The 18,599-nt window shown below is 47.5% G+C and overlaps 1 protein-coding gene across 3 annotated transcripts in view; it reads left to right on the top strand.

Annotated features, from left to right (window-relative positions):
* The window catches only part of TMEM63A (transmembrane protein 63A), a 778,572-nt gene that overhangs the window by 568,965 nt on the left and 191,008 nt on the right, over window positions 1-18,599 (top strand). For all 3 annotated transcript variants that reach the window (XM_069608694.1, XM_069608696.1, XM_069608695.1), the window contains exons 15-16: window positions 8,846-8,952; window positions 17,786-17,872. In XM_069608694.1, coding sequence (XP_069464795.1) covers window positions 8,846-8,952; window positions 17,786-17,872 — 194 coding nt within the window. The remainder of the gene's footprint in view (window positions 1-8,845; window positions 8,953-17,785; window positions 17,873-18,599) is intronic.

An 18,599-nucleotide genomic window follows, 5' to 3' on the forward strand; every position in this document is an offset into this window, starting at 1 on the left:
ACTTCTTTCTTGTCTTGTTGCTTTGAAGGGTCCGGTCATCTTCTGCTGAGCCCTGATGTAGCAGGAGACGTTTCTCTGAGGCATACATAGGCCCGCATGGTAGGCATGTGGTAGGCCAGTGGAGATATGGGTAGGATAACACTTGTAAAACCCCTAGAGCCCCACCAGATGACTGGTAAGTGTAGTGTGTCTACAAGGATAGTGTTAGGATTCACGCCCCCTTCCTTTCCAAGGGTCCTGGCACTGTTCCCCCAAACCAAGTCCACACCTTCCCCTCAAAAATTTGTAGCAATTCCATGCCTTAGAGGAATTCCATGCCTCCTGCACTTCTTGTCCGCTTTATCCATCCTGCTCCTCCTCGACACTTCGCCATATGTTTGTACGTCTGCCCTTTTTAGACTCCCCTAACTTAGGCTTTGTGCTCCCCCTAAATTAGGCTTTGTGCTCACCTGCTCCTTCCCCTCTTCTTCCATCTGAGTCGCATCTCTACTGACTTTACTACCAACCTCCTCTCTGAATCTCCTTCCTCATTCTTCATTCCTCTAGGATGTTCCTTTTAACCTCCTATGTGGGGGTCTTCCCTCCCTCCCTCCTTCCTCTCTCCTTCTAGCCACATCATTTTTTGCTCCTTACACCCCCTCTTCATAGACACCCCTTCTTCTCCTCCATCACTCCTTCTGGCTCCTCTCTCCTCACTCCTAACATCTCTCCTTACTCCTTAATTCACCTCATCCATTTCCTTCTCTGCCCTTCTCCAGCCCTCTCTGTGACTGGCTCATCACTTCCTTGCAACCACACTCATGCCTATTGTTCTCATGGGGGTCCCTCCCATCCCCTTGAGCTGTCCTTGTGTCAAGCTGTCTGTGATTATTGTACTCATGCAATTGGAGTAATTGGTTCCTTTCATTGAGTTCACATGTGTACACTGACTGCCTACCGTTTAGTCTGGATGCCATTGAGCAGACTACATTTGCACCCTTCTTCCATGCTGCAAGTACCCGCTTCTGCTCCACACTTTCGTCTGCTGGCCATGTCAGTATTGCGGCTCTCATTACCACTAAGACACTGGCCCTCATTACAACCTTGGCAGAGGACCATGGTGCTATTAGCACCATGGTCCATGCCGCTAAGGTTACGATTCCGCCATGGTGGATGGCGGAATTACCGCCCCATTCTAAGGTGAGTGGGGCGGTAATTCCCCATTCACCATTTGCCCTTCCCCATTCCCATTTTTGGCCCCATAGGGCATAATGGGAATGGGGAAAGGCGCTAAGTACGGTGCCGCAAATTGCGGCACCGTACTTAGCACCAAGGTCACTTTGCGGCATGGGTTTTAACGCCTGCAAAAAGCAGGCGTTAAAACCCGGGACCTCTTAATCAGGCGTTAAGGGTTAATGGCGCTGACGGCGCCGTTAAACCCTTAACGCCTGACTTGTAATGAGGGCCACTGTCTGATGCTTCCCTGCACGGCTATGCACCAAATGGAACTCCAGAGCGAGGGCTCATTAATTATAGCTGTCTAAAATATGGCTTTATTGAAAGTTGATCCGCCAGGCGACTCCTTTCAATCCTTAGTTAACTCCTTTGGATTGGGTTATTTGAAACACCAAAATAAATACAGTGTCGCAGTTCACTGGAGTGTGACGATATAAAACCTAAACCGTCATATGATGCTTAACATTGAAGGAAAAGACTCCCGGATTCTGCGCCATTAAGTATTATTGTACTTTAATTTATGGTCAATCAATTAGCCGACGCGAGAGATAGCAGCTGCATGAACTTTTGGACTTTGGGATTAAACCCTTATCTAACTTACCTGATAAATGCAGCGTGGAACCTACATTTAAAGTATCTCTGCCCTGATTTGAGAAAGGCTCAGCCGAGCCGAAACACATGTAATCATGAAGAGGGCGTCTAAAATCTGATTGACCATAAATTAAAGTACAATAATACTTAATGGCGCAGAATCCGGGAGTCTTTTCCTTCAATGTTAAGCTCATTAATTATAGGGATGGGTGCCTGGGGGGACCTGAAGAGGTCATGGATCAATATCACACAAAAGAAAATGGACAATTCGAACTTGAGAAATAACATATAAAAGTATGTTTTAAATTTTGTAACATGTACATTATTCTCGAAGTATTGCTTATATTTTGCTTGACATGTTTCGCTCTTCATATTGGTGTGGGATTTTATTCAGAGCAAAGTGATGCAATGATGGTCTAGTGGTTGAGGAAGTATTGGTAATCTTTGAGACAAATGTTCTTCTACAGTATGTTTGTTTGTTTGTTTTATCACTTGTATTGCACACCAGACCCAAAGGTATCATGGCGCATTGCATAAAACAGCTCACAGCTTGGTTACAAAAAAGTACAGATACATATTACATATGAGAAAGATGCATGTAAGGCACATAGGCAGGATACATCATAAGATACTAGATACAGTTTCATTACACAGAGTTATATACAAGGTATCCAAATAAATCACAATATGGACCTTGGGGCCAGTAAAAGGAGGGCTGGAGTGTTTTCTTATTCTCTAAGAAAATGAAATTGGGCTGGGCAGTTTAGATATTAAAGCTACAAATATCGTGTGGGGGCACCAAATTCAGACTGCTACTATGTGGGCAGGTAGTCGAAGAAGGTCATGAGTAAATCATGCTGAAAAAGAGAATTAATTATGAAAAAGAAGGGGATGCAGTGAGGTCCGCGCTGCTTCGTGTCAGCAATCTGATTGTAGCAAGATGCGAGTGCTAAATCATTGGCTTGTATTGTGGTGATCTGGAAAGGGACTAGAGGATAGCAGAAGCAAAATCTGGTTTGCTCACAAACATTTATGAAAAATGAGTTGACTTTAATGGGGTATTTTACACTCTGGTTTTATTGAGCTCAACGCTAGCAAGGTAACAGAATAGATGACAGGATGGGGGCGGAAATAGCTGAATTACAATTAAGGTATATGATGGAGGAGGTTGTCGCTGGGTAGAGTGTCCTGCAGGGAGCGATCAAAGATTGTGTGTACTTTAGGGTGGGGTGCGAAGGTGGGGAGGCAGTGGATGGGAAATAGGGGTTCTTTTTGTTGAAAGTGATGTTAGTTTTCCATACTTGCAATATTGTAGTTTGTATGGTGTGATGCTATCCCGGGTCGCCTAGCCCTAGTTGAGCAGGGCTTGTTTGTTTGACTTTCCTGATTGTGTCAAGGCTCGTTGTGGTGCACTGAAGAGTGTATGTTTAAAGAAGAAAGTGGCGAGTACATAACGTTCACTTGGAGTGATGCGTCATCTGCTATCAAGAGGTGCTAGGTGTGAATTTAGGGGCTATATATTTTAGGTCCCATCCAAGGCCTGGTTTAAGAAATCATTCTCAGTAAGCATTAATATGACATTCTTTTAACAGCTCACCCAATATGGAAAGCTGGATGGTTATTGACTTGGAAGGTTTGGCCCAATGAGTACATCTGTGCATTTAATTGCATTTCTGTTGCATGAGAGCAGCAGTGGGCATGTAAAAATTGCCCCATAAGGCACTGCATAGTTACAGTCTGACATGCTTCTTCTGCACTACCACTGCTATTTCCCTTACTTGGTAATTGAAAAGAGCGTTAAATAAATTTCAGACATCCCTGAATGTGGGGGCCGCTTTAGAAGAGCGAGGAACAAGAGCATCAACCTGCAGCCCTTTCATTAAAGTGACCTCTTCTGGTTCCAGGTACAGGCCACCTTGTAGAGGAGAGCCATGTGCCTGGTTTGTAAAGGAGTGAGCAAGTCCTATTGTTATCTAACAGGTAGGTTTACACCACCAAAGTTTTCATGTAACTTAAGGTCCTGGGGTACAATCGCAGTAATCCCTCTAATATTCCAGAAAGCAGAGTAAGGTATGATATGATATGGCATTTGTAACGCGCCTATACACAAGTGTTTCAAGGTGCAACGAGGCGGGGGGAGACAGGGGGAGACAGACAACGATCCTACTAGGCCAGGTGTCATTCAGATCGCGCAAGTGCAAGGGTAGAGGGGACTGGGAAATGTGCAAGGGGAAGGGGAGAGGGGGAAAGGAGCTGTACATGGTTAGTAGAATACAAGATAAATAATAGGGCCAGCTGGTGGCAAGTGCAAGGAAAGTGCAGTACATGGTTAGTAGAATACAAGATAAATAATAGGGCCAGCTGGTGGCAAGTGCAAGGTAAGTGCCGGGAGAAGGGGCTGTAGGATACAGAGACAGTCCCGTAATGCAGGTAGGCAGTGCAGGGAAGAGTGGCTGGGCCAAGGACCGAGATCGGTGAGTGGCCCAGTAGCAGATTCAGTGCATGTTCAGTGATTTTAGCAGGGGAGAGAGGGAGAGAAAGCAGAGGGAAAGAGGAAGGTTTTGAGGTGCTTCCGGAACCAGAGATGGTTCTCCTCAAGTTTCAGGGAGGCAGGAAGGCTGTTCCAGAGGGAGGCCCCTGCTGCGGAGAGAGATCTACCCCCAGCTCGTTGCTTGGAGAAGTGGCTGTCCCTGAGGTAGTTGGAGGTGGATGAGCGAAGAGCTCGAGAAGGAAGATATTTAGGAAGAGAGAGTTGAAGGTATTTTGGCCCAAGGCCCAAGAAGGCCTTGTGGACAATGCAGAGGGTGTTGAACTTAATCCTTGCAGCCACTGGGAGCCAGTGTAGTGATTTCAGTCCTGGAGAGATACGGTCCCTGGGCTTGAGGCCAAGGACAAGTCTCGCAGTCCTGTTCTGGATGAGTTGCGAAGGGCGGAGAGTAGAGGCAGGAAGATTTAGATAGCGGCTGTTACAGTAGTCCAGCTTCGAGAGAACCAGTGCTCTGGAGACAGTGAGCTTCTGGGGGAAGGAGAGGAAAGGAAGGATACCTCTGAGGAGGTGTAGCTGGTAGTGTGACTTCTTAGAGATGTCAGATATGTGAGGAGAGAGAGAGAGTGTGGAGTCGAAGATGACCCCAAGGTTTTCTTGCCTTGCAGGTAGGCGCAGGAAGAGGGCCAAGGGAGCCCGGCCAGAGAACTGCAGGGAAGGAGGGAGTGGGTGTGCCGATAAGTAGAATCTCATTCTTACTGGCATTAAGGCAGAGGTCGTTGGCGGCACACCACTCCTGGATAGCAGAGAGACAGTCAGAGATGAGGGAAGGAGAAGAGGAGGCCGGGGGTAGCCTGAAAATGAGCTGGGTATCATCCGCGTAGCACTGAAAGTTGGGACAGAGAGTGGCGATGCGGTGAGCAAGAAGAGCCATATACTGGTTGAACAGCCAGGGGGAGAGGTTAGATCCCTGGGGGACACCACAGGTAGAGAAAAAGATGTCAGAGAGGAAGGAACCCAGTTGGACCTGAGAGGGTCAATTGGAGAGGAAGGAGGTCAGCCACGCCAGAGCCTGACCAGTGATACCCAGGTTATCACGGAGACAGTTGAGCAGGATGGTGTGGTTGACAGTATCAAAGGCAGAAGAGAGGTTGAGCAAAATGAGAACACAAGGGGTGTTAGAGTCAAGGTTAGAGAGCAGGTCCTCACGGATGTTCAGGGGAGCAGTTTCCGTGCTTCTGGCAGCTCTGAAGCCTGACTGATGGTCATGAAGACTACCAACAGATTCAGCATGGAGATTGAGCTGGGAGATGGCCAGTTTCTCCAGGAGCTTGCCCAGGAAGGGAGCGATAGGGATTGGGCGATAGCTGGGCAGGAGGGGTCGGAAGAGGGTTTCTTAAGAAGGGGGTGCACAAGGGAGTGCTTGAGGGGGGATGGGAAGACTCCAGAGGTGAAGGAGTGATTGCAGAAGTCAGCCAGGGCAGGGGCCAGGGAGTCGATGTGGTCCTTGATAGTTTTGGAGGAACAGGGGTGGACCTGTTTTGACAAGACTTTCACAGATCGGACTTATCTCGAAACCTCGTCAGCAGAAAAAAGGGGAACGGCAGAGAAGTAGGGAGGAGGGGTGGCTGCAGAAGGGCCAGAGGGAGAGCAGGGAATAGAGGGGGGGAGGTGATAGGAGGAGAGTGAGGACAGGATGTCCTGTGTTTTTGAAATGAAGTGAGAGGCCGGTGCCGTGCAGAGGGCCTGGGAGGGGACAGGAGAGGTGGAGACTGCAGCAGGGTTGGCCAGCTCCTTGCAGATTTTAAAGAGTTCGGCCAAATTGTTAGATGCCGCAGAGATGCAGGCTTGGATAAGGGCTCTCTTCTTAGTGAGAACGGAGAGCCGGTATTGCCTTTGGAGCAGGCGGCAGGCCAGTTTGTCAGAGGATGAACATGAGGCACGCCATTTCCTCTCTGCCACCCTGCACTTGCGTTTAAGGGTGACGAGATCTGAGTCATACCAGGAGTTACATTTGGCTTTGGGCTTCAGGCGGATCCTCATGACAGGGGCAAGGATATCAAGGGTATCAGATATAGCAGAGTGGAGAGTGGAGAGGGCTGTGTCAAGGTGGGAGTCAGCCGAAGGGGGAGGAGGGGGTGAGAAGGTGGTAGCGAAAGCCTCAACTGACACGCGCTTCATGGGTCGGATGACCGCGGAGGTGGGTGGCAGTGAAGAGGGTGGCTTTGCCTGTGGGGTAGGGAGGGTGAGGTGGGAGGATAGGAGAAAGTGATCACTCCAGGAGAGAGGAGTGGAGAGAGGGACAGAGAGGGGAAGGTCAGAAGAGATCAGAGCATCAAGAGTGTGCCCTGCAGAAGGTGGTTGGCCCAGACGGGCGAATAGAGAGTGCGAGTCGCAGAGGTCGCGAAAGAGTCCGGAGGAAGGACAGGAGACATCAAGGTGGATATTGAAGTCTCCAAGAAAGAGGAGTTGAGAGGTTGAGGCCAGGAGTGAGGAGGAGAGGTCAGCCCACTCAGAGAGGAAGGCGGAAATTTGACCAGGTGGCCGATAGATAGTAGCCACGGTAAGGGAATTGCTAAGAGAGAGAGAGAGTTGGCAGACAAGGCATTCAAAGGAGGAGTAGGTCTGCGAAGGAGTGTCAGTGGCAGGAATCCACTCAGGGAAGATAAGGGCCACACCACCCGCAGCACGATTGGGCCTGGGCAAGGAGAGGATCTTGTAACCGTCAGGTAGGAGTGTGTCAAAGCTGGTGACAGAGCTGGCAGTGAACCATGTCTCATTGAGGCCGAGGATGTCAAGGTCCAGTTCCTCAAGAAGGCGACAGATATCAGAAGAATGTTTGACGGCAGAGCGAGAGTTGAGAGTGGCAATGTGGAGAGGGTTGCCATCCTTGAAGGACATCTGGGGAGGGGTACAGATCAGAGGTACGCCCTGTGGAGGTAAAGAAGAAGGAGCCAGAGAGAGGGCAGGGTGAGAGGGTGGAGGCAAGGTAGCCAAGGACAGGGAAGAGGGGACAGCAAGAGAGGAAAGGAAGTTGATGAGGCGCGGGAAGCGTCTATCAAAGAGGTGGAGGTTGGCCTGAGGGCCTTGGACCAAGACGGTCCCGTTAACGTAGACATTAATGATGGCCTTAGAGGAGCTGAAGGGGGCCAAGAGGACATCCCAACGGGTGCCACCATTAATGGGAGAAGAGGAGAAGGGAGAGAGCACAGAGACCATATGAAGGGTCCATTGGTCAGGGGAAGGCACGAAAAAGAGGATGTCAGTAAGAGTTTCCTTGGAAGAGGCACTGATGTAGGTGTCAGCAATAGGGAGGCCTGGGTTGGAGACCAGGATATCCTTTTTAAACTTTTTTTAGTGAGGAGAGCAGGATAGTCAATTGAGAAGCAGTTAGAGACGATAGGAGAGATAGAGAGCACCATGGAATAAGGAGGGAGTGGGGGGGGGGGAGGCAGACGAGAGCAAGCGGACAGGAATGAAGCGGCAAGCCCTAGTTTACCACAATTACAGAGCAACAGTAACAGTAAATACGAGTTAGGTACCCAGTGTAGAGGCCACCTAAGTTTGAGAGTCCTGCGAGGGAAGAAAAAGCCCTAGTTGACCAATTACAGAGCAACAGTAACAGTAACAGTAAATACGAGTTAGGTACCCAGTGTAGTGGCCACCTAAGTTTGAGAGTCCTGTGAGGGAAGAAAAAGGCCTAGTTTACCACAATTGATGGTAAAAACTGAAGTGGTGAAGGTTGGTGGGCGAGCAGGTGGAGCTAACCAGAAAGAATGGCGGACCGGTGCCTGGAGTCCTCTGCGGACACCTGCAAACACACTGGGAGCCGCAGCCGTAGGAGCCGCCCTTTGCCTAAGGGGCCCTTAGCCGAGGGGGCTGCCGGGCAGGGGGGCTGCCCAGGGGGGTGGGATTTAAGGCAGGAGGAGAGGAAGAGGAGGGGGGGTGTGGGCAGGCATGGAGGCGGGAAGGGAGAGGGGAGAGGAGCACCAGGAAGTGAGGTGGAGGGAGGGAGCAGGGGGCAGCACAATGCGCACAGAGCACCAACAAAAACAGTAACCGTAAAAGCTTACTGAAGCCCAGCGGGGCTTGGAAGGTAGCCTCACAGCAGGCCACACAGGGCTACGGGCGACCGCTCGATCCCGCTCAGGCTCAACAAGGAAGCGAGCGTGGAGAGCGTTCGTCACGTAGTCCTGGAGGGACTACGAGGACACCCAATCAGAGGGGGGTGTGGGCGGCAGGGAGGCGGGAAGGGAGAGAGGAGAGGAGGACCAAGAAGTGAGGTGGAGGGAGGGGGCAGGTGGACGGTCATAACCCAACTCTTGAATTAGCTGGGCAAGACTATGCGACTTAACACTGTTATTAGTTTGGTGTGTAAGCAGCTTCAAACCTTGACTAGACCTGTGGATATTTACATGTCTAGTTACCATAAAACGAGGAACCAGTGCTGTAACGGGCTCCCTGACATCCACACTTATCATAATGCAGCACTCAAAACCTCCCCTAAGCTTCTAGGACAATAGAAAGTAATGAGGATACGTGTTTGTCTTGCAGAGCCCAGTTATCAGCCAATTCTTCCCAACAGTCCTCCTGTGGTCGTTTTCAAGCCTTCTGCCTTCCATCGTCTACTATTCAACGCTCCTGGAGGCCCACTGGACCAGGTAAGCAATCACCTTGGTTCTTTCATGCGCCCTTTTCTGGATCCCTTAGCAAATTGAAGTGTGTGGCACGGGCATAACTGGGCATTTCTTCCTGATCCGTCAGAAGCTTCAGGAATAGGTCACTTTGTCAGCCCAGTTCTATTTTATCAGTACCCCTTGATCTTCTCTCTGTCCGTTGAACAATCTTTCTGGAATCTGATTCATCACTATATAAACTGAGGGGGAGACGGGTGACCGTGGGCGCCACAACATACAGGGTCGGTAGTGGAATGCATGCAGTGGCCCAGTCTGGGCTAAGGTGCCTGGGCGCAGGTACTTATGGCACAGTAACTGATGAATGCATAAGTAGATGTGGCGATATTATGGTGATGTCTGCGGTGATCTCTGGTGACTTTATTCCTCCCATTAGCAAAGCAACCCCCTTGTTTTTTCCAGGAAGAGAGTATGTTCTGGTGAGCCAGACCTTTTTGTCTTTGAAGCCTTTTCGACAAAGTAACACATGTTACTATGTTTGCCTTGTTGTGAAGAAAGTAATATTGTGCAACATTGCACTATGTATAGATATTTGGCACTTTAATACTGTTTGAGGTGGTTTGGTTTGCATTATGACACTTTATTCTTGATTATTTTATGCACTGGCATATTGGGCCGTTTTGTATTAATGTATGTTGCTATGTATATTGTACTATGGGCCTCATTATGACCCTGCCGGTCCGGAAACAACGGTGCAGGTAAACCCGCCGCCACTGTTGTTTCCGGACCGGCTGATTCCGAGTTCTGCAGGCGGGAGGTGTCACTCCCGCCAGGTCTGATCTGGCGAAAGTAACGCCACCCGCCTGCAGGCGGTAATGGAAACACTGGCTCTATCATAGATGGAACCAGTGTTTCCATGGTCCACATCCCTATGGAGTCCTATGGGACTCCATGGGAATGGGGATTTACAGAATTTGGCCTCAGAATTACCGGGTCACCGGGGTTGTAATGCCCCAGTGATTCTGTCAATCACAGAGGCGGAATGTTATTACGGTCCGGCAGCAGCCTGCCGGTTGTTCCGGCACGGCTACAGCCGGACTCGTAATGAGGCCCTATTTCTTTTTTATGTGTTGTAATTCTGTCTATGGTATCCAAGCCAGCCACAAATGCAGCCCAAAAATTGGTGAAAAAATAAAATGCTAGATACCCCATTGATATTGTTATTCCTTCGGTCACCCTTTTTTTGTTCGTTTGTGGCAGTTAAGGGTCCTGTGCTGATGTAGTAGAGGCATACCTACCTTCTTGGTTTTGTTTGATGCCTTTTCTATCATGGGGAGGCACTGCGTTTTTACAACAAACATTTATTGGCTGATTCACAAAACTATCTAGTCCGACACTATGCAAATTTATCTTCTGAATAGTAATGAGGGGTCTCCTGAAAACCCCGTCAGGATTCTGGCCCTCGATGCCTGTAGTTGGACAGCCCCCTAGGGCCTGTCCCTCACATTCATGGAAGAAGAAAAGGATGCAGGGATAGCACAAAAGAGAATCCAAACAACTGCAAGAACCCGCTATTCTGACTAATAACCGCACTACAGGGCCTTCGATTTCAGCCCAGTGGTGGTAGGGAACTGTACTAATGCAGCATAGCCTTCAACTCCAATCAGAGGAACACCTGAAGAGCACACATGGACATAACAGCAGCCTTTCGAGTACCAAAGAGCTGGCAGCTCATAGCGCTTGTGCTTAACTCTCCAGATAAAACATGCACACACCCAGGTGTAACGACCCATGTAGTATCGTACCAGCGTACAAGACTCTGGTCCTTCTGGCCTGCACTAATCAACACCCCAAGTTTCACAGCTGCCACTTCCTTTACATCTTCTTATTCTATTCTGAGCACATTGTTTGTAGTTTTCATGCATGGGTGTTTCAAGCTCATTGTTTGTGTGTGTGGGACAAGGGGAGGGCGTAGGCCTGTTCATTCAGAACCATGCACAAAGAGGCCACAGAAAAAGCAAAGGTGCTCTATACAAGGCCACTTTAAATTACACTAAATCAAGGTACTGTAGATTCAGATACTCCTTTTTCACAAATCCGGTGGTGGAAGATGTTCAGTGAAATGTGTCTATATATAATGAGATCCTCCTCTACCCCTGTTTGCAACAGACCCAGGGTTGTGTTCTCTCAGGACACTGTTTTCTTCTTCCTCATCGTCATCCTCCCCGTGAGGGGCACCGTCTTCGCCTTGGTCTATCTGGACGACATTGGGCGGGCGCTGTGACCTGAAGAATCCAGTTCTCACTGGCCCCCTCGGTATCATCACTAGCACTGGGGCTCTGCACATTTGGGGCGTAGTGATCCAGCACCCCGCAGCGTCCACACAATTTTCCTTGCGCTGGGCATTCAGCGTGTGTGGGAGGTCGTACCCACACTTCGTGGACAAATCCAGGGCTCTTGCACCCCTGTCCCGCTGACCTCCGCTTGGACGTCTTGCTCCTCTGCCACCTTGACCGTGGCCCACAGCACACACATCTTCCACTTTCCCTGGGCGCATAGCCGCCACCATCTTTGACATCCTCACCTCAGACACCTCTTGGGAGTGTCCAAGTCCCAGTATGCGCAGCAGTGTGATTCCAGGCTCTCGCAGCACCTGCCTGCGCAGTTTGCCAGACGAACATCCCTGTATTAGTTGGTTCCTTATCATCATATCAGGGTTATCCCAGACACACGGCAGGGAAATGCGGTGCAGCCGTCCATAGAAATTGTACAGTGACTTGTCATCCTTTTGCCTGGTGCTACACATTACAAACTGTTTCTTAGTCCACATTACATATCAAGCCTGTCGATCCACATCCTCCATCTCAGTTTCAGGTTGGATGGGGACCCCAAGATGTCAAACTCAGGCATTGGTGTAAGTGCCCCTTGCTGTCTCGGCACATGTGGTGCTTGGAAGGCAGCGGCATCCATCTCAGCGAGCACACAGACACCCCACAAGAAAACTGGGGCTGCAACTCACTGACGTGCTGCTCCAGGCACAGCTGTGCACAGATTTTGAGTGCGATAATGTTGGTCAGGCACCCCTTCGCAGCTACTTCTGATGATCTTCCTCCACCATGATTTTCAAAATGTCTGCAGTATGCGTTATTTGTACCCAAGATGTGTGTGATCTAAATCTCGAAAATTGAAGCACACAATTTTGAGATACAGTGAAGTAAATAGTGCATTTTTCACCCTCTTCTAAAAGCCTGATGCCATTTATTTCCGCACAGTCATTTTAGGCATGAAAATGTTGATGAAACTTAACCAAATTTGGCACGATTCTTGGATTTGGTTGGGTTGGTTGCATGACAAATTCGGACGAGAACAAAAGTTACAAAGGAAGCTTTTTTGTTGAGTTTTACATTGTAAAGTTCAGTGTAACCTTAACTATAGATCTGTAAACACAACTCTATAGTTAATGTTATAAACGGGTTTCTATAACACAAATCACCCACACTAGGACAAAACCAATATATAGCATCCGCAAACCCTCTAAATAAAACCTTTACTCCTTCTGCCTGGGTCTGCCACCCCTCAAGCCAGAGGACTGCCACTCCTACGGACACCTTCACTCCGCCAACAGTGACTCCAACTCTGCAATCCAGAGCAACCACTCTGGCGTTCAAACATCCTGTCGAGTCACCCACAATAGAACCACTAAGTCAATCAACCAACAAGCTAACAATACCACCACGCTGACACTCTTCCAGACATCTAACACCACCTCCTCTCCTGAAATAAAACAATCAAAAGGCAGAATAATGACAGAAAAGCAACAAACTAGACAACAAGCACAATAAATACAACACAACCACATAGACATGGTGCACAATATAAGCATACGAACCAGGGTTGGCCACACCTTTAGCCCGCGTGTGCAAAAACATTGTCCACCTCAACTACAGAGTTACAGCGGTAAACCATTACACCAACATGGATTAGCTACTTCCATGTATGTGCAAAAAGACAATTCATTTTAAAATCAAATATTTCCACTAGTCATCACATGTTTGTATCATCTATATACAACAACATAATACACAAACTCTCCACATCTATATGAACTGACAGTACATCTCCGGAAATCAACTGAGGTAAAAAAGCAGATAAATACTCCAATGTTAAAACACTCAGTGGTTCTAGGCTACATCTTGTGTCCCTAACATTTACACTCCAATGGTCATTCTGACCAAATACTCAAAAAAACCAAGATTAAAACTGCTTTACACTATGTGCTTGGCTCACAATCGCAGCTAAAATCTCTGCACACCATGTGCTTTCTCCTCTAAATTCCATCTACTCTAGTGCCTTCACAACTACAATGCATTATACTACTAAAACCATAAAACTCTATGGGCCTCATTAAACGGTAGGCGGTGGGTGGTACCGGTATTTTACCGGTACCGGTAAACCCTTACCGCCTTACTACGAGGTCCCTTTGCGGGTTGGAGAATTTAACGCCTGCTTTTTGCAGGCGTTAAAAACCAACCCGCAAAGGGACCAGGGAGCTAATTACGGTGCCGCAATTTGCGGCACCGTAATTAGCGCCTTCCCCATTCCCATAGAGCCCTATGGGGCGAAAATGGGAATGGGGAAGGGCAATGGGGGAAAGGGGAATTACCGCCCCGCCAACCTTGGAATAGGGCGGTAATTCCCTTTTCCACCAAGGCGGTGCCGGTATTTTACCGGCATGGACCAAGGTGCTAATAGCTAATAGCACCTTGGTCCGCCGCCATCCGTATAATGAGGCCCTATGTGCTAATATACCATACCGAATACCCTATAGACACCTTGTTCATCCACATCAAAACGCTGACACACACTCATGTCCTCTCACACACGTTTGTGTAGCATGTGCTTAAAAATATACAAAATTCTAGAGCGCTTACATCCTTACTTATAATCCAAAAGCGCTAAACCTCTAGTGCTCGCTCACTGATCAACTATAGTGCACTCACACCTCACCTAACGAATAAACCCATGGAATTGTAGTTATACTGGAACCTTGAGTTCCCTCAGTGTTCCAGGGATGTCACTTGGGACATTCAGGATGAGAGTCAGAGCTTGAAAGATACTTCTACCTGACCACCCTCCCTCCGTCACACTTTATACCCTAACATAATAAAGCTTTTTTGGAGGCAACTTAGTTTTCTTTGACCCATAAAATGTATAATTTGAGTTACCGATATAAAGATTTCAAGATTATCTGCTCTTCCTCATTGCCAGTGACTTGCTCGGATACAGTTTAGTGAAAAAGTGTGTTTTTGCTTGTGCGAGAATAAAATAGTCACACTGATGCACAACTTAGCATTAGATCACCTCCAGTTATAGTCACAAGAAATGCCAGTTCATGTTGTGCGGATGTCCTCCTTTGAGTTCCTGTGTATGTTGGAGAGTGATCAATAGCGATTCTGCAGACATGGTTAAGTTGGACTCCACATTATAAGAGCATCTTCTGGAACTAATAACGTTGATGCTGTTTGACAAAACAGAAGGTAGCTCTCAAAGAAGTATATACACAGTCACGAAGCGATGGGGATCGTTAACAAGGCCAAGGCAGAATTGTGGTTTAAAATCACCTTTTTATTCTGGGAAAAGCATACAGGGTGGCCGAAACGAACAAAGTGGGACAATAATTGTAAACCAATTGAAACTGAATGCATCTCTGCAAATGCCTGGGTGTCTCCCTCTTGACCCGCAGGGAGGCACATGTTTGGGTTTAAAGGACTTCTTGCACCCTTTGTCGTCCTTCTACTTAGGGACTCTCCTTGAGCTCTCAAACTTTGGCTGAAAGAATTTCGTCGTGCCCTCTTTGTCCCCCTGTTATGCTCAGGGACTCTCCTTAAGCTATCAATCTCACTCAGGATTAAAGGGATTCCACAACTTTCTTCTCTGTACCTCTTTAGGATCTCCCCTCTTTGGTTCTCAGTTTTGGATGTAAGGGGTTCCCACGCCCTTCTTCTTTGATCTTCGTGGGACCTCTTCTCGGGGGTCACTGCATACTTCTTTTTGGGTCTCTTTCGGCTTCCTTTTTCAACTCCTCCACTGAGCCATAGTGTTTGTGGCTATAAGTAAGTCTCTGTCATCTCACTGCCCTAGGATCCTAACTCCTACACTCTTCACAACCTTTATACTGCTTTGATCCTTCTCCATATGTATGACTTGTCACAGGCACCATTCGCCATTCCTTCTGATTGGGGCCTTCCCCCTATATCCTGACTTTGGCCAAGTGTGCCCTATCCTACTTTTCTGGTCTTGCTCGCTACCCGCACTTCCTCCTGATGTTCCCACTTAACCTTCTCTAGCTGTCTTCAACCAACCTTCTCCTGATCTCTGTCAACCACCTTCAGATGACTCAACCCACATCCTTCTGTTTAGACAATCTCCTCCAGATGACTTTAAGCAATGGCCACCTATCTCAACCCAAAATAGTCCAAATAACTCCAATCAATCTCCTTTCCAACACAACCTCCTCTAGATGAACAATCCCCCCCTCATCTCCAAATTCCTCCTCTCTTTTACTTTGCCTCCAAGCTCATATATGGCTCTCCAAATTCCAAATCTCTCCAGTTTTCTGACAACCTCTTGTATGTCTCTTTCGAAACACTTTCCTCCAGCTCCTACTCCAAACGTGCACACTGCCTACCTAGGACCTTGAGTTTAGTTAGGACAGTGACCCCGCTCCTGAGGTTGGGCTCCCTATGATGGTTACCACCTGCGGCTGAAAATAAATGAGGGGCTACATTTAGTTAGATCAACTCTGTTTGCTTTAGCATTTTTGGGTGGATCAAAGCCGTTAAAATGCTGACCTACCATCTTGGATTTGACTTTTACTAATGATGTGGGTGCTAAAGCAACAAGGTGAGCTAGAACATTCCCCCTATCTGTGAATTGATGGTGAAAGAAAGCTAAAGCATTTAAAATCTTGAACTGTTTCCCTGTCTGAGCTCTTGGAGTTTGTGTGCAGGCAAACACATCAGTGTGTTCTGTTTGTGTGATCATCATAGGGAAGCTTGGCGTGCCTTTGTTCAGGTGACCTTGTGGCTCGACTGACACAGTATTGTGTCTCTGATGCTTAAGGGGGATTGCTGACTGTAAAAATATGAGGTGTGCCTCTGATGTTGAAGTATCACCAAGCAATTGCTATTAGAAAGTGGAATGTGCTTTAATGCACAAGCAGGCTCGCTAAGTGAGTGGTGCAAGAAAATGTAAACGCATGTCATGTCTGAGCGATGGTTATAGGAAAGCTTGGCGTGCCTTTGATGTTCAGGTGACCTTGTGGCCCAACTGCCACAGGAACATGTAGTGTGTCTCTGATGCTTGAGCAGGATTGCTGAGCGTAAAAATATGAGATGTGCCTCTGTGTTTGAGTAGTATCACCAAACAAGTACCATTAGAATAAGGTGCTTTAATGTCCAAGCTGACTCACTAAGCAAGTGGCGCAAGAACATAAAATATGCATTTGATGGCTGTGCGAGGGGATGGTGTCCTTAAAAAACCACATGTGTCAGTTCCGTCTTTTAGGGGGCGTCTAAGTTTGGGTGGCAAGGGGATCCTCCTCATTCCACCCCAGAGGGCTTCATCCACTAGCTCCGAGAGGCACCCAGAGCCCTTAGTCCACCCACTGGAAGCCCCCAGAGTAAGGCAGTAGACTTTTTCGCAACTCGCATTACTTATATTCTTCGGAAGTTCTGTCCAAGGGAAGAAAATGATGAGGTGAGCCCCAAAAGTTGCATTTCCCATATGGAATTTTTGCTATCATCTAAAGTAACAAACCCCGGAAAGATTTACTTCAAACTTGTGTGAGAAGCTAGCAAATTGCTTGCTTGCTTTGTTTTGTTTGGTGATAATTCATCTAGCTGTTTCTTTATAAGCATCATAAAAAGTAATCTAAAAGTATTTGCGTGTGCGGGAACTAAGCCACAATTAACTTCAGCCATTTCGTTCAAACTAAAACCAGGCATATCACATCATTCTTCTTTGACCTGCTATTGTCTGTTTAGGGGGTCAGCGCATGCCCCACTGGACTTCAACGTGCTCCTCACAGAATCAAAATATCCACAATGGTGTCAACACTACCATTTTCATTCCTGCATCTGCCACATTCCTGAATGCAGACTTGAATGTATGGTGTTATGAATGCTTCTCTACCGATAGCTGTCAAATTACACTGGTGTTAGGTTTGGGGTTGTAACTATAACATCCCCTTCACAAAAGTGTTTCAGTGGCATAACATTTTTGATAACAATTACTTTATTTAATAAGATTGTTTAGTGAATGCATTGACTTATAATACAATCTGTTGCTTGGGCCTCAAGTAGCCTGACGAGAGGACTAAATGACACTTTTCTGCTACCTGGCTTTCTGTTTATAAATCATTTGTATTCGGTGATTAATTTGAAATTCTTCAATTGAAGTTAACAAAGATTACCACACCCAAAGTACACTAGTTGTTAAAATACAAAAACTGGGAAAGTGGTGTCCTCTTGACATGGAGTCACCTCCACCTTAACCTTAGGTCAACAGTAGCAACCATATGTTCACCACTAGCAAGGAGGGTTGTAGTATGAGGTTGAAGTGGGTGGTGCCACAAAACACTCTGGGGAAAAGGATTTATCAGTTGGTGGATTTGGTGAAGGTGTGGCAGGGTGTTTTTATGGACGATTGATTGCAAGTTAGTACGATAAACAAGCCGATAAATTAGATATCCTTACCTTGGTGCAACCCAGTACTAGTGCACACCCCTTTGTTTGCTTTAAGTTCATGTTAAATTGATAATTACATTCCTTGTTAATCATTTCACACATTTTTTTATTAGGTCGACGGAGAACAGAGTCATGATGTATAAAGTCTACTTTTTTCTGATCTTCATGGTGCTAATTTTACCTTCCCTCGGTTTAACCAGGTAAAAAGATCTCCTCTCTTGATGTGACACTTATATGTTTAGACTTGAATCAGTCAACTGATCATGGAATATTGATGCTGACACTATGCAGTATGTTGTAATGTACCCACTGTTGCATTATGCTGACGGTTACTGTTACTTTGTTACTTTGTTCTGATGTTCTGATGTTGTGTTTGATGAATGAACAGGGGGAGAAGTGTAGTAATGTGCTTCCTGTACATTACTTCATGCTGCTTAGCTGTGGGATGGCTGTCAGTGGAATGTGATGGTATCATTGGAATGTTGGTGTTGTTTCTGTGTGACAGTGACCTGAGCTGGTGTGTGGATGGGCATGTGTTTTTCCTGTGCTAGACTAAGTCTTATGGTGTACAGCTGAGCACAAATAAACCTATCGGCTAACCTGGTTTCCTGCGTGGTGTTTGGAAGAAGAACCCCCACCTCGGTTACTTCACTGGTGCCGAGTTGGTTTTCGGAGTAAGGACCAGGAGCTGTTGGGGGGAGCAGCACAAGAAGGCACAGGCACTGTCCCCGACAAGTTCCCATCCACAGGACCACCAGGCAAGACTTGTAGGCCTGGCGGTGCAAGTGCAGCTGCTTCCACCAGCGGCTGTAGGCGGTTGTGCCCAAGGAGTTGGTCGGGGGCCAGCAGAGCTGGGAGGATTTTTGCTGGGGAGAGGCGGAGTCCAGTAGTGGCACTTTGCCTGCGGTTTGGGCAGAGCAGGCAGCA

Source organism: Ambystoma mexicanum, chromosome 4q, assembly GCF_040938575.1.
Source record: "Ambystoma mexicanum isolate Mex_15411 chromosome 4q, UKY_AmexF1_1, whole genome shotgun sequence".
NCBI classification, from domain to species: Eukaryota; Metazoa; Chordata; class Amphibia; order Caudata; family Ambystomatidae; genus Ambystoma; species Ambystoma mexicanum.